This window comes from Pomacea canaliculata, linkage group LG4 (genome assembly GCF_003073045.1).
Source record: "Pomacea canaliculata isolate SZHN2017 linkage group LG4, ASM307304v1, whole genome shotgun sequence".
Lineage (NCBI taxonomy): Eukaryota > Metazoa > Mollusca > Gastropoda > Architaenioglossa > Ampullariidae > Pomacea > Pomacea canaliculata.
The window spans coordinates 32,722,613-32,734,220 of NC_037593.1; the positions used below are offsets into that span (position 1 = coordinate 32,722,613).

Here is an 11,608-nt window from a genome sequence, read left to right on the forward strand (position 1 = left end):
AAATTCCAAAATTTATTTTTCTTTATAACGTTTTTACGAACGAGGATAAAAGGCGAATTCACTTGCTGATGTTGGCAAGATTAGCTCTGTAACATTCATAATAATCGCTTGAAGTATGAACTTATTTTTATGCAGGGCTAAGAGTAGCTTTAAAGATAAAAACACTTTCGTTGTCTTGAAATAAAGTTTTCATATTAATTTCGAAAGTTATTTTCCGATATTAGTTTTTAGACACCATTTTGTACAGGCTTTCAAACCGTCGTCTGCTTTCACAAGCAAAGTAGAAAAGTAGAAGACCGCAATCATGAATCTTCCGCCGGATATGGGTCTCGAGGAATATTTTAAGAACACTTTTGAAAAGAAGCTTCTTCTGTAAGTATGGTATTTAAACAAAGTAGAACTTTTGGATTTTGTCAACACATTCATTATATAGTATACGAAATTCGAAAACCACATCTCTAGTAGTCCGACAGATTTAGGCAGACCATTAAATTTTGTTTGTTTTTGGAAACAACTGAGAGAGACAAGCTCTATCTGCTCTGCTATTGTGTTCTACTGTTAGTTCCAGCAAAAGGATATTTTCCGCTCGTGAACGGAATGTGGGTTACAGGACGGATGCTAGCTTGTCAACGAAGCTTCACTTTATTCAAATTTGTCTGATTAGCAGTTATTGTTATCATTCATCATAGCTCCTGTCGTTGTGGGGAGGATATGGATAGACAAATGAACTGAGAAGGCGCGCCATTTGTGCCTGTTTTGGACGATAATGAGCAGGTCCTGCACGGGACGACCTGTCCAGTCATTGACTTTTGTAAGTTTTCTTCAGTACCTGGTTTGAAGGACAGTCTTTGACAAGGTGTCGTGCCAGGTCACGTGGCCAGACTAGACCAGCTAGCAAGTAAAGGTTCCTATATGGCGTTTCTACGAATGTGGAACACGTGCTTCGCACAAAGTCACTGGGTTTATGTTCATTGTACGAGCTCCGGAGCCTCCTCTGCTTCCGAATGCCTTGTGGTGACATGATGAGAGGGGCAGCACCATCGCCGTACCCTGTGACCATGGACATGTATACACTGTAGATGGATTACTGTCTGTTTCCCAAGACCAACGCTTAGCCTCTTGCGAAGTTCACCGCTGTTATTCTCGGAGACTAAACAAAGAATGTGACTAAACCGGAAGCTTTGTAGTAGCATGCCTCGTTTTAGTAGTTAACTGAAAAATATCGTCTGCCAGCAGTCCAGTAATACAAGCTCGTGCTGTGACATTTGCAGCTACATGCCGCAGCAAGAGAAGGAGCACATGACAGCCTCCACGCAGATCCTGGAGAAGCGGCGAGAGCTGGAGGAGGTCGAGAAGGCGCGCAAGGCCGAGAAAGAGGTTAGTCGTCTGTTGGCTTCACCTCTGGTGTTCTCACTAAAAGTTGTCGTTGCTGGCTGTCCAGCTGATGACAGAGGTCAGTCGAGATCTTTGTGTGTCGTTGAACTCCCCGTTGTTGCCAGTGCTGTGATAGTAGGTCTGCTCTGTGTGGCCGTCATGGCCAGAGGCTGAGGGTGGCTCCGAGTCTTGGATTATGGTCGGGACCTCCATGTCGTCTTTGAGTAATTAAGATATTATCACTATCCTAATATCTATCGAAAGTGGACCGGGGAGTGGGAAAGACAACTTTTGGTTGGAAAAAGTGAAATGGTGACTTACAAAGTCTTTGTTTGATTGAACTTGCATTTTGCGTGTAGGAGAATGTGTGTGTGTGAAATGAAGAGGTTTATTAAATACAGTTTGAAATGTTCCCTCGAATTCTAACGGCTCTAAGTCAGAGGTTAGATGTACCTATATGAACAGTTGTTGATGTTTACCCACGTGACAGGAATTCAGGATGAAGATGGAGAGTCTGGCTTCAAGACGAGAGGAGACTGAAATTCGCGAGAATCAGCTGAAAGAGTCCCTCATGAAGTTCGACACTTTTATCAAAGTAAGCTCATTAACTTCTTTATCGACTACTGCAAAACATTTGCTTTGACATGTTGGAACAGACAAGGGGGCCGAGGAAGGGGGGAAGAAAGAGGAAACCATTAAAATAAATCAGTCTTATTTAGAACTGTGTCCACGTGTCCGTTGCTGCGTGAAATACTGCATGGTTAAAAAAACTGATAGCAGGGCAGTGTACCTGCCACACGACCGCAAATAACTAACACGTGGTTGAATGTCTTGAAAAAAATGATAGCATCGTCGCATGGGCTGTGTTTTCCTGTCATAGTGCATTGCAATTTATTTCCCTAAAAGTGTAATTTGTCTTTTGGTAGTGCAACTTGTTATATTTGTAAGAAGGATTGATTTTTGTTTAGCAGTGCGTGGTGTTGTGGTGGTTCAGCCATGTGTTGTTCTGATTGCCTGACAGGAAAACGATGCAAAACTCATTCGAGCAAGAAACAAGGCCCTATTTGAAAGGGAGGAGATATGTTATAAAAATCAAGAACTCATCAGGTGAGTTTGGTGTCGTCCTTGTCTCCTGGACCATTCGTCTCTCCTGTTATTTGAGTATTATTTCTATTGTGAGTACATTTCGCAGTTGTCTGCCTTGTGTTTACCCCTATTTCTTCTCTCTTTAGTTGTGATGACTTGCATTCTTTGTTCTCCACCTTTGTTGTCATTACCTTCCTTCCTTTCTGTCACTCCTTGCGGTGAAGATTTGTCATGTTTGCAGTCACATACGCGCAGGATAGTAAGAATGTAGGGTTTAGAGCTCCCTACACAGTGTCACTTTAACAGGACTTGCAGGATTCTAAAAAAGTTCCTTTTCTTGTAAAGGAATAAAACAAGTGAATTAGGATTTTGCTCGATCTTCTCTTGACTCAGGCAACCACCCACTCGCCGACGCTCTCTTTCGTTTAACCGTATTTCTCTCTCCCCCACCCAACATTCTCGTGCAACCACAAGGCGAAAGGTTTACTTAGGTTCCATTGTAAACTGCATGTTTATCAGTCTACGACACATGTTCATTTAGAATCACATACACCAAGTGACAGCAAGCTACATACCTGTCGTAAACCCTCCCAGAAGTGGTGCAGTGTCAAGGTGTGGCTAGTGTCGTGCAAGGTCTAGTTGATACCAATAACAGCACATAATGCAGTCTGGTGCTGGGTACTTGTCAGGTTAAGAGAGGAGAAGGCGGAGCTAACCCACAGGCTGAAGGTGCTGGAGCGGAGCGTGAAACGCCTGAACGTCTTCTACGACTACCTGCGGCAGGTGATGGCACAGGGCGGGGGCTACGAGGAACCGCGCAGCATCATAACGCGGCACCAGACGCTCACCAGCCTCCTGCAGGTACCCGGCCTGTGTCATTGTGTTGGCCTCCTGCAGGTACCCGGCCTGTGTCACTGTGTTGGCCTCCTGCAGGTACCCGGCCTGTGTCACTGTGTTGGCGTCATGCAGGTACCCGGCCTGTGTCACTGTGTTGGCCTCCTGCAGGTACCCGGCCTGTGTCACTGTGTTGGCCTCCTACAGGTACCCGGCCTGTGTCATTGTGTTGGCCTCCTGCAGGTACCCGGCCTGTGTCACTGTGTTGGCCTCCTGCAGGTACCCGGCCTGTGTCACTGTGTTGGCGTCATGCAGGTACCCGGCCTGTGTCACTGTGTTGGCCTCCTGCAGGTACCCGGCCTGTGTCACTGTGTTGGCCTCCTGCAGGTACCCGGCCTGTGTCACTGTGTTGGCCTCCTGCAGGTACCCGGCCTGTGTCACTGTGTTGGCCTCCTACAGGTACCCGGCCTGTGTCACTGTGTTGGCAGCCTCTCTTATACTTACTGTGTTGGTCACTTCATTATCTTTTTTTCTGGTCTGTCTATCTTTGTAATATTGTCTCCCTTCGTGTAGCTCATTAGCATTGAGTTGGCAACATAGCTACATATCGGACACACGCCTGCAAGAACAAACAAACAAACAAACACACACACACACACGTCCTGTTGCTTCAGATGGCATGTGGTGTCAGGGGCTGCGAAACACCAACAGGGTGCGGGGGGCGATGCTGGAGACCACGCGCCAGAACGTGCTCAAGCTGGGCAACGAGATGGAGGACACCATGATGACACTGCGCAACAAGATCACCAACTTGCAGAAGGCGCTGGACCACGCCAAGAGCGAGGCGCTGCACCGGGAGGGCGAGTACTTCGACTTGCTCTCAGCCGCCACTGAGAAGTCCCGCCTCATGGGCATGGTCATCCTGTAAGTAATGTCACCGGCCACGATCACAGGTCACAGGTCACGTCAGTGACATCATAGTAGTGTGTGTGTGTGGATAGATTATAGAATGGAAATCGTACGTGGGTACATTGTCTGTGTCTGTACTCGCTAAATCTCTAAGACTTAATGCTCCACTTCCCCTTAGACTGCAGTTTCTTCGGCTCGATCCGAGATGATCGAAGTAAAAGGAAGTAAAACACACACACACACACGAAATACACGTAGATGCAGTGAGTGGTTCACCGTGACTACGGCACGCCAGGTAGAAAGTGGCGCCACGAGTTATCTTTTATCTTGGGCGGGTGGGAGATGTTGTAGGTTGTGGCCTACGCAAGCCTGACACCAGCAGCACCTTCCACTTGAAAGTCATGCGCGCTAAACAAACGCCAACTACATGCTGTGCACTACTTTTTCTTCTCCTTTCGTCTCTGCCATCCTTGTTGCCTTCATCGTTTCCTTACTTGGCAAATGGTGCTGCCTTAGTACCACCACTCTGTACTGTGCAGTGTGTGAGTTTTGTATGTACATCCCACCCAACATTTCTCTTTACGCTCTTGCGACGGTCAGGTCCACCCGGAACATGTACTTGATGGTCCTCTCCCGTAGGACCCAACGTCCTCCCGAGACCGACAACTTCTTGGAACAGATGGATGAGGTAAGTCTGTGTACTTCTCATATTATTGAAAGGAAACATATACTATTACTACGAATAATAATAATAAAAATAAAAATAATTTTGCAGGACACTTCCATACACGGAAGCGAGCTCAACGCGCTTTACAAGATTATCAGTAGATAATGATGATAACAGAAAAGGGCATCACAATCAGGCAAACACACACACACATGCACAGTGAACAATGCCAGGAACATGAAGGGATGCAGAGAGATAAAGGTGGAGAAGGTAGCAGACAGGATCAGCCGATTACAGTAATGATCCACAAGTGATGGGTTTTAGGCCCAGACCGGAGAGCCAGTCGGGTGTCCACTGTACTGAGCATTCTAAACACTGGGGCCAGAGAAAGAGAATAAGAAAAAATTATAAATCAATGAAATGTGAACAAAACTGCTTCTTCTGAACCTTTCCGACAGGAGTAGTTGACTATCCCAATAGCTTTATCCTACTGTAAATAAACGGATACGAGAAAACAAGCGTTAAATAATATTTCGAAGATATCAAAAATATGCCCTTCGACCTAATGACTGTCGATATTTTTCAGATCCATTACTATCTTTTGGATCTAGGAAACATTGTGACAGAACTGCAAAGAGGTAAGCTTTTTAACATTATGGGATATTTTATATTGCAAGCTGCTAGGTGTGACCCGCCATGAGGACACGAGTCTTAAGTCGCGCAGAAGTTTCGTGCTACAGGCCCCGAAAGAAGATGGGGGTCAGTATAGTGCAGTGGGACTTTTCTTTAGAAAATGGATTCCTTGGTTATTAAACTAACAGGAAAGTACACCGCTATATTAAAATAAAGTTGGAAATTGTCTTAAATACATTTTAATCGAGGTACCCCCGGCGCTCCGTCCCGATTTACACAGGAAAATGAAATTCAAACGCTTATTTATTGCTTAACTAATAGCTAATTTCATAAAAAAATTAATAAATTATAATATAAATTTCCTTTGCAATGCCCCTCCTCCTGCCCCCACATCCCAGGTAGAGGGCTTGGCATCGCCATAAACGACAACCATTACCAACTTGGATGCCTTTCAGAGATAAAGGAAAAATGTCGAAACTAGTTGCTGCCAGATGTGTTTTGCTTTCTTCAGTATGTTAGAAGGTGATGTGAATGTTCTCATTCGTTTCCAGAGGAGCGGCTGGCGAAGGCGGTTCGTTAAGAATAACAACAGCGACGATACAAGAAGACAGCGGGCAGATGAGGGGTGGATCGTGCCATGTGATGACATCATGACATCCTCAAACTCGGACACCGAGCACACACCTGTCACCTGTTACTCATTTGTATTATTTTTGGTTTTCATAATGTGATTGTGACGAGAAGGCAGCATTTTGGATCCGTGGCCCCGCGAGAATATTCAGAAACTTCCGAGAGAAAGAATCAGACGAGTTATATATTTAAGTATTGAAATTCGAGTATTATAAAATAAACAAAATATTTTTAATAGTTTTGCGTGCTTTGCTCCTGAAAGTGTTTAAGTAGGCGTGGCTGAGACTAAACAAGATGTGCACACGTCACCACACGTTCCTCCTGTCTTACGGAAAATGAGAGACGGTGAAGTCTGGTTGACTGGGCGTGGACATTCTGACATCTGGTGTACTGACATCTGATGTACTGGTGTACTGACATCTGATGTCCTGGTGTACTGACATCTGGTGTACTGACTGTCTAATGTCCTGGTGTACTGTCTGATGTCCTGGTGTACTGACTGTCTGATGTCCTGGTGTACTGACTGTCTGATGTCCTGGTGTACTGACTGTCTGATGTCCTGGTGTACTGACATCTGGTGTACTGACTGTCTAATGTCCTGGTGTACTGTCTGATGTCCTGGTGTACTGACTGTCTGATGTCCTGACTGTCTAATGTCCTGGTGTACTGACTGATGTCCTGGTGTACTGACTGTCTGATGTCCTGGTGTACTGACTGTCTGATGTCCTGACTGTCTAATGTCCTGGTGTACTGACTGTCTGATGTCCTGGTGTACTGACTGTCTGATGTCCTGGTGTACTGACTGTCTGATGTCCTGACTGTCTAATGTCCTGGTGTACTGACTGTCTGATGTCCTGGTGTACTGACTGTCTGATGTCCTGGTGTACTGACTGTCTGATGTCCTGGTGTACTGACATCTGGTGTACTGACTGTCTAATGTCCTGGTGTACTGTCTGATGTCCTGGTGTACTGACTGTCTGATGTCCTGACTGTCTAATGTCCTGGTGTACTGACTGATGTCCTGGTGTACTGACTGTCTGATGTCCTGGTGTACTGACTGTCTGATGTCCTGACTGTCTAATGTCCTGGTGTACTGACTGATGTCCTGGTGTACTGACTGTCTGATGTCCTGGTGTACTGACTGTCTGATGTCCTGGTGTACTGACTGTCTGATGTCCTGACTGTCTAATGTCCTGGTGTACTGACTGATGTCCTGGTGTACTGACTGATGTCCTGGTGTACTGACTGTCTGATGTCCTGACTGTCTAATGTCCTGGTGTACTGACTGATGTCCTGGTGTACTGACTGTCTGATGTCCTGGTGTACTGACTGTCTGATGTCCTGGTGTACTGACTGTCTGATGTCCTGACTGTCTAATGTCCTGGTGTACTGACTGTCTGATGTCCTGGTGTACTGACTGTCTGATGTCCTGGTGTACTGACTGTCTGATGTCCTGGTGTACTGACTGTCTGATGTCCTGACTGTCTAATGTCCTGGTGTACTGACTGTCTGATGTCCTGGTGTACTGACTGTCTGATGTCCTGACTGTCTAATGTCCTGGTGTACTGACTGACTGATGTCCTGGTGTACTGACTGTCTGATGTCCTGGTGTACTGACTGTCTGATGTCCTGGTGTACTGACTGATGTCCTGGTGTACTGACTGTCTGATGTCCTGACTGTCTAATGTCCTGGTGTACTGACTGTCTGATGTCCTGACTGTCTGATGTCCTGGTGTACTGTCTGATGTCCTGACTGACTGATGTCCTGGTGTACTGACTGATGTCCTGGTGTACTGTCTGATGTCCTGACTGACTGATGTCCTTGTGTACTGTCTGATGTCCTGGTGTACTGACTGACTGATGTCCTGACATTCTGAAGTCACTGGAGTAAGAAAAGGGCAAAGGTCTCAAGTTCTCTACTTATGACGATAAGTGTCATATGACCATAAAGAGTGCCTGCCAGCCATTTATGTATGTCATTTCCGTTCTTGTTTCTAGACTATTTCCGATGGTCAACTCGGGATTAACCCCACACCAGCTTGCTCCCTCGGAGGCCTTTAACCCTGAAAAGGTCGCACCATCGCTAACCTTTTTGCCACAAGGGCGCAGCACAGGTTCCTCCTAAGTCATTTAGTGTTTCTAGAAATAGAAGAACACACAGCACTCGAACACGCATTATCCAAGTTAAACATGTTACAATTACAAAAATTCAAAACTCCAAGATTTGAAGTCTGCTTATGTATCTTTAATATTCTAATACAACACGCATTGTCGTGGGCCTTAGAGTTCCAATCCCACGAAAGCATGCAGTGAGTATTGAATTCAGGCTGATTTACAACAAAGAAAGTGCCTACAGTGTGCACTGTGGTATGGTTTTTGTTGAAAAAAGTGGTGTACATTATATCTGTCGTCTGTGTTTAGTTGATTACAGCAGCTTGCACATCATTCTACCCGACAGAAAGTTCCTCTCAGGATGTGAGCATTGTGAATAGTCAACAATGAAAACTGTTTCGTTTAACCCCTTTTGTTAGTTTTCTAAACTTACAAATTGGCAAAAGTTACATTCTGAACCATACATCCTGCACGAATGAATTACTGTTGAGACTGAATGAGTGTAGAATACATTTGAAAGACGTGTTTGTGAGACTGAAACTTCGCGCTTGTTGCTATTCAATCCCCACACACTCGTGCTTTGACTAGAATGAACTCATCCTCAGAGAGAACAACATGTGAAGCTAGAATAGCAGAATAAGCATAAACTTTGTTTAGGAAAATACAAATGAGGGTAGCTTGTCAGGGTACAATGTCATTCAAATATGTCGATTTCAAAGACAGGAATGAAGAAAGCATAAAAAGAACAACAGAGGAAAACTTAATTGCTTGAAAGTCTTACAACTTTCATTGCATAATTGTTGTGACTCTGAATTTACAAATTTACAAAAATCATGGGAACCTGACAGGGTCCGAGGATAAATTTTAAGGTCAAGGAAAAAAGAAGAACAGATAGAAAGGATGGGTGGAAGGCTGCGGCCAAAAGGCGCCGCGCCCTCTGCTACGTGCTAACAATATCATAAAGAGGCTTTCATTTCAAAAATCTTATTTGCATATGCAAAGCTCAAAATGTGCTGACAGAAATATGTAAGCAAAGCTAAGTACAGACTTTCGGTTCATGTTTTGAAAATTACAAAAGTTGTAATTGTACCTGTTGAACAATACAAGCATGTTCTCAAATCCAGTGAAACAGCAAAGTTTTTTCAACGAAACCACTCCATTGTAAAAAAAAAAATATGTTGTGAATTATTAAACTGAACTGTAATAAACTAGTCTGAGTCAGAGACTAGAAATCCTCGAGGCTGTTCAGCAGTCTTTGTTCGTGGGTTGCTGGGATTGTTTCAGAGGCTGACTGTCGATGTTGATGTAGTGGGCCATTGTGCCTTGACTCAGGGCTGGCGTGCTTATAGGGCTGTCTAACCGAGCGCTCGCCCTCGTCGTCATGGCGTCCAGGAGGCTTCCAGACCCAGGTCTTGGGAAGAACTGGACATTTTCAACACTGCTTATCAACGATGGTCCACCTGTACTGGATTCTTCAAAAACGGAGGGTGCACTTGCCAGAGGAGAACTCGGACCAAAGTCTGGATCTTCGAAACCGGAAGTGTCTGTGGGCTGCACGATGCTGGAACTTGTGGTTCCTTTGCTGAATGTGGCGCCACCTTTGAGTTTACTGAAGCAGTTCCAGGAACTGTCTTCGCCTTGGTTGCCTGGAGACTGCCATCCTTGCTGGTTCCACCGGTTCGGTTGGTCCGAGAGCTCAGAGTCCCTATTCCAGGGGCTTGCAGGTGCTTCTTGTTGCAGGTAGCGCCCCCCATCGATAGCCCAGGGATTTGCAGCTGGGTTGAAGGCTGGGGAATTCCAGTTTGGATTTCTTATTTGTCCTGGACGAGATGTCCAAAAATTGTTCAAAAGCTGCCAGTTCTTGATTCTTGTGTTGTCATTCCAGGGACCCGAGAAAACCCTTACACCTGAACTACTTTCTTGTGGCTGTCTTACAGGAAGTTGAGTATTTTCAAATGGGTTTCTTTCACTGAGCTGATTCCGCTGCCACGGAAATCTCCATTCGAAGGCATCTTGCAATCTGCTCTTTAGTCCGCTGTCTGGCCAGGTCGGAAGAACACCGACAGGAAGTCCATGACCATACTTTGTGCCCTGAAACCAACTGTCGCAGCAGCCATCTTGAAGCAGAGGGCTATGAGACTTGTATCCACGAGCCTCGTACCATGGGTTCAAACCTTCGCCATGGCTTGTTGGTCCTGTCAAAAGATCCCACCATGTCTGAGCGGGACCAAAGCTGGCATACAGGATCTGGTTTACACCTGGATTCAGGGACATGCCAGGGTCATACACACTGTCACAATTGTCTCTCCACAAGTCTCGGTACAGATTAGACACACTGCTAACATAGTCATGAGCCATGTTCCTCCAGCTGAGGTCATAATTAAGGGGACCAACATAATTCCGCCGACCGCTACAACCAGTGAGGCCTATGTTGGGCAAATTACTTCCAAACTCTCCGTACCTCATGCGTGGGCTTGACCACGGGTTAAAGTTCATCCCCCCTGCATTCGATTCCATTTCAAACGGATATCCATCCCAGGAATCCAAACTATCCCAAAAATTGGGTCCATATGCCCATAGCTGCATCCAGTCATTCCACTGGCTGGTGTTGCTGCTCTGGGACCCACTTGTGCTGCTGTTGTGGGTGTCTGGGTTGAAGAGGTTGAGCCACTTCTGGCCGTCCTGGTCATAGTAATTGTATTCACTGAGCGCTGCGTCGTTGTCGTCGTTATCGAGTCTGGTAGGAGGGACGGCACCCTCGGCTCTCTCGCCTCCTTTCGTTAGGTCGGATTCACCATTTGGTGGTCTTCGTTGGACCCAGTCAGGATTTGGATTCCGATTGTAGAAATCATTCTCAGCAAGAGGTTCCTGGCCAGTGGGTCTGCCAAGTGCGTTGGCTGTTTGTCCAGGCAGCATTTCGGATGCCCGCCCTTCAGCAAGGCCCAAGGCTGGTGTTGAGGTTCCTTTCCTTGCATCAGACTTGACATTTCCCGGCTCGCTGGAGCTGCGTGTAGTCCGTTCTGTGTCAGGTCGACTTGCTTCCGTGGGGGCGAGACGCTTTCGCAGACGGTTCTGGAGCCTTGCTGTAGCTTCAGCAGAAAATCGTTTGAATTTCCTGGGACCGCTGTCTTTGCGGGAGGAAACAGTGTTGGAGCTGAGTGTGTTCTTGTGACGAATCACTCCCTTGGACAACACTGATGCTAAATTTACAACACTGCGCCGTGCGCGCACCTCCTCCGAGTTGACTGGCCTTGTCTCGATCTCCCGCTTCGCATCCTCGGGGTTGCTAAGAGCCCCTCCATTTTCTGTCGGGGTCGCCTGGGCAGAGCTCCTGTCAAGTCTGTCCTTGTCCCCTTCCTGTTC

At 46.2% G+C, this 11,608-nt stretch overlaps 1 protein-coding gene across 1 annotated transcript; it reads left to right on the forward strand.

Annotated features, from left to right (window-relative positions):
* The first annotated feature begins 213 nt into the window (after positions 1-213).
* On the forward strand, positions 214-6,370 carry LOC112563293 (coiled-coil domain-containing protein 42 homolog). The gene is made up of 9 exons (XM_025237146.1): positions 214-372; positions 1,272-1,377; positions 1,865-1,969; positions 2,396-2,481; positions 3,150-3,321; positions 3,986-4,218; positions 4,804-4,891; positions 5,457-5,508; positions 6,055-6,370. The coding sequence occupies exons 1-9, from the start codon at positions 305-307 to the stop codon at positions 6,081-6,083; spliced, it is 939 nt and encodes a 312-aa protein (XP_025092931.1). The 5' UTR covers positions 214-304; the 3' UTR covers positions 6,084-6,370.
* Positions 6,371-11,608: the final 5,238 nt, after the last annotated feature.

What these genes read in the sequence shown, in the direction of transcription:
- LOC112563293 (XM_025237146.1), top strand. Translation starts at nt 305, where the DNA reads ATGAATCTTCCGCCGGATATGGGTCTCGAGGAATATTTTAAGAACACT. An exon ending in AAAAATCAAGAACTCATCAG is followed by an intron (nt 2,482 to 3,149) that starts GTGAGTTTGGTG and finishes GGTACTTGTCAG; the next exon opens with GTTAAGAGAGGAGAAGGCGG. An exon ending in TCTTGGAACAGATGGATGAG is followed by an intron (nt 4,892 to 5,456) that starts GTAAGTCTGTGT and finishes GATATTTTTCAG; the next exon opens with ATCCATTACTATCTTTTGGA.